Source organism: Empidonax traillii, unplaced genomic scaffold, assembly GCF_003031625.1.
Source record: "Empidonax traillii isolate 1590-97213 ecotype Southwest subspecies unplaced genomic scaffold, ASM303162v1 scaffold6037:size6652, whole genome shotgun sequence".
NCBI lineage: Eukaryota > Metazoa > Chordata > Aves > Passeriformes > Tyrannidae > Empidonax > Empidonax traillii.
In genome coordinates, this window is record NW_020961230.1 from 1 (window position 1) to 1671 (window position 1671).

Sequence of the window (1671 nt, forward strand, 5' to 3'; positions counted from 1 at the left end):
TCACGCTCCCGCCCTGCGTTTCGCGCCCTCCCCGGCGCGCCGCCGCTGCTTCTTCTTCCCCTTTCCGCCACCATCACCGTCATCATCCCGCCGCCTTTTTTTTTTTATCCCTTTCTCCTCCCTCCTCTTCCCTTTTTTTCCCCCCTCCTTTCCTCTTCCTTTTTTTTTTTTTTGCTCCCTCCCTTTCCGGCCGCGCGCGCCGCCCCTGCCTGGATTCCCTCGGAGCCGCCGCCGCCCCGTGAGGAGCCGGAGCCGCCGCCGCCGCCATCATGCCGGTGTACTTCCAGCGGCCCGAGAACGCCCTGAAACGGGCGAACGGTCAGTGCCCTCACCCCCTAAAACCACCTATTCCTCCTCGTTGTCTCCCTCGCCTTCCTCAGGGCCGGGGGCGAGGCCGGCGCGGCCGCCACCGCATGGCCGGGGCGCGAAGGGCCTGGCGGGCTCGGCCCCGCCTCACGTTGCTGAGGGGCCTCCGCGGCCGCCACACGAAGGGGGAAGAAGGACCGGCGAGGCCTCACCGCGGCCCCGAGCCCGCCCGGACGGGCGGGCTCGGGGCCGCGGTGAGGCCGCGCCGGTCCTTTCGGCTTCTCCTCCCGCGTGGGCTCGGCGCGTAATGGCCCCCGTCCTTTCTTCATGTGACTCCGGTATCCTCTCTATACACACACACACAGAGGCCTTTCGTTGTCGCAGGGGCCCGCGCGTCTCGAAATTTCCGAGCCGAAATAATTTTTTTTATTTTTTTATTTTTTTTTTGTCGGTGGCGTTCATGCTGTTTATTCGAATTCGCATTTTTTTTTTTTGTGCTGCTTCGAGCCTAAATGTAATTCTGGCGAACTCAAGGACTCGGAACTGAAGGGTGGGAACTGAAAGGAATATTCTCCTCGGATATTCTCCTCTCTCTGAATTTCAGCGGGCTGAACACGAAGCACGACGGGCATCTGTCAAGTCTTGCAGGCTGCAGGGGCTCAATCTTAGCATCCCCCCACAAAGGGTGGGAAATCGTCCCTGGGGCAGGTTGTGCCTTGCAGGAGGCAGCTAAATGTTAAATTCGTTTCCAATCGGGACATTCAGTGCGGTTTCCAGAGTTTCGGTGTGTTTTATGGGTAAGGCTCAAGTGAGCATTGGGATCGCTTAATGCTCCGTGTTCTCAGGGACTTCACCGTACACAGCTAATGTTCGGAAATATGAAGAGCCTGAATGATTTTAAGTGTATACAGATATGTAAGAAAGGCGGTTTTCCCCTAATAAGTGGTAAATGTAGGTCAAGACCAGCCTTCAGCGAGGGTTAACACCTGGCACTGCTTTGTAGTCGAGGATGGAATCACCTTTGGGGAGTGTTTTATTGTGGCAGATATTGAGCTCGCTCACTCTTAGAGATCCTGTAAAGCACGTGACATCTTTGTCACCTCCTGTCATGACATACATTTTCTCACACTGAAAACTGAGCTTAATTTGGGGTTTTGGTTTAGCAGTAGGCCAGTTGTTGATGTGTGTCAGCTACTTCTTGTCCATCAGAGCATCGCTTGCTCTTTTGGCTACCTTTTAGCATTTTAAGTGACATAAAAGAAAATAAAATGGAAAAAATGTAACTCTGACAGCTATTCATGGGCTGAGCTTTGCAATTTGTGTGTCACAGATCTGAGTGTCCATAACTTACAGTTCCTTGTGCAA

General features: G+C 54.2%; 1 protein-coding gene across 1 annotated transcript in view; it reads left to right on the forward strand.

The window, feature by feature from the left end:
• Positions 1–224: 224 nt before the first annotated feature.
• Positions 225–1671, forward strand: part of LOC114073321 (eukaryotic translation initiation factor 3 subunit A-like) — a gene marked incomplete at its 3' end in the record, with an annotated part of 6035 nt that continues 4588 nt past the window's right edge. The window contains exon 1 of the mRNA XM_027911095.1: positions 225–318. Coding sequence (XP_027766896.1) covers positions 270–318 — 49 coding nt within the window. The remainder of the gene's footprint in view (positions 319–1671) is intronic.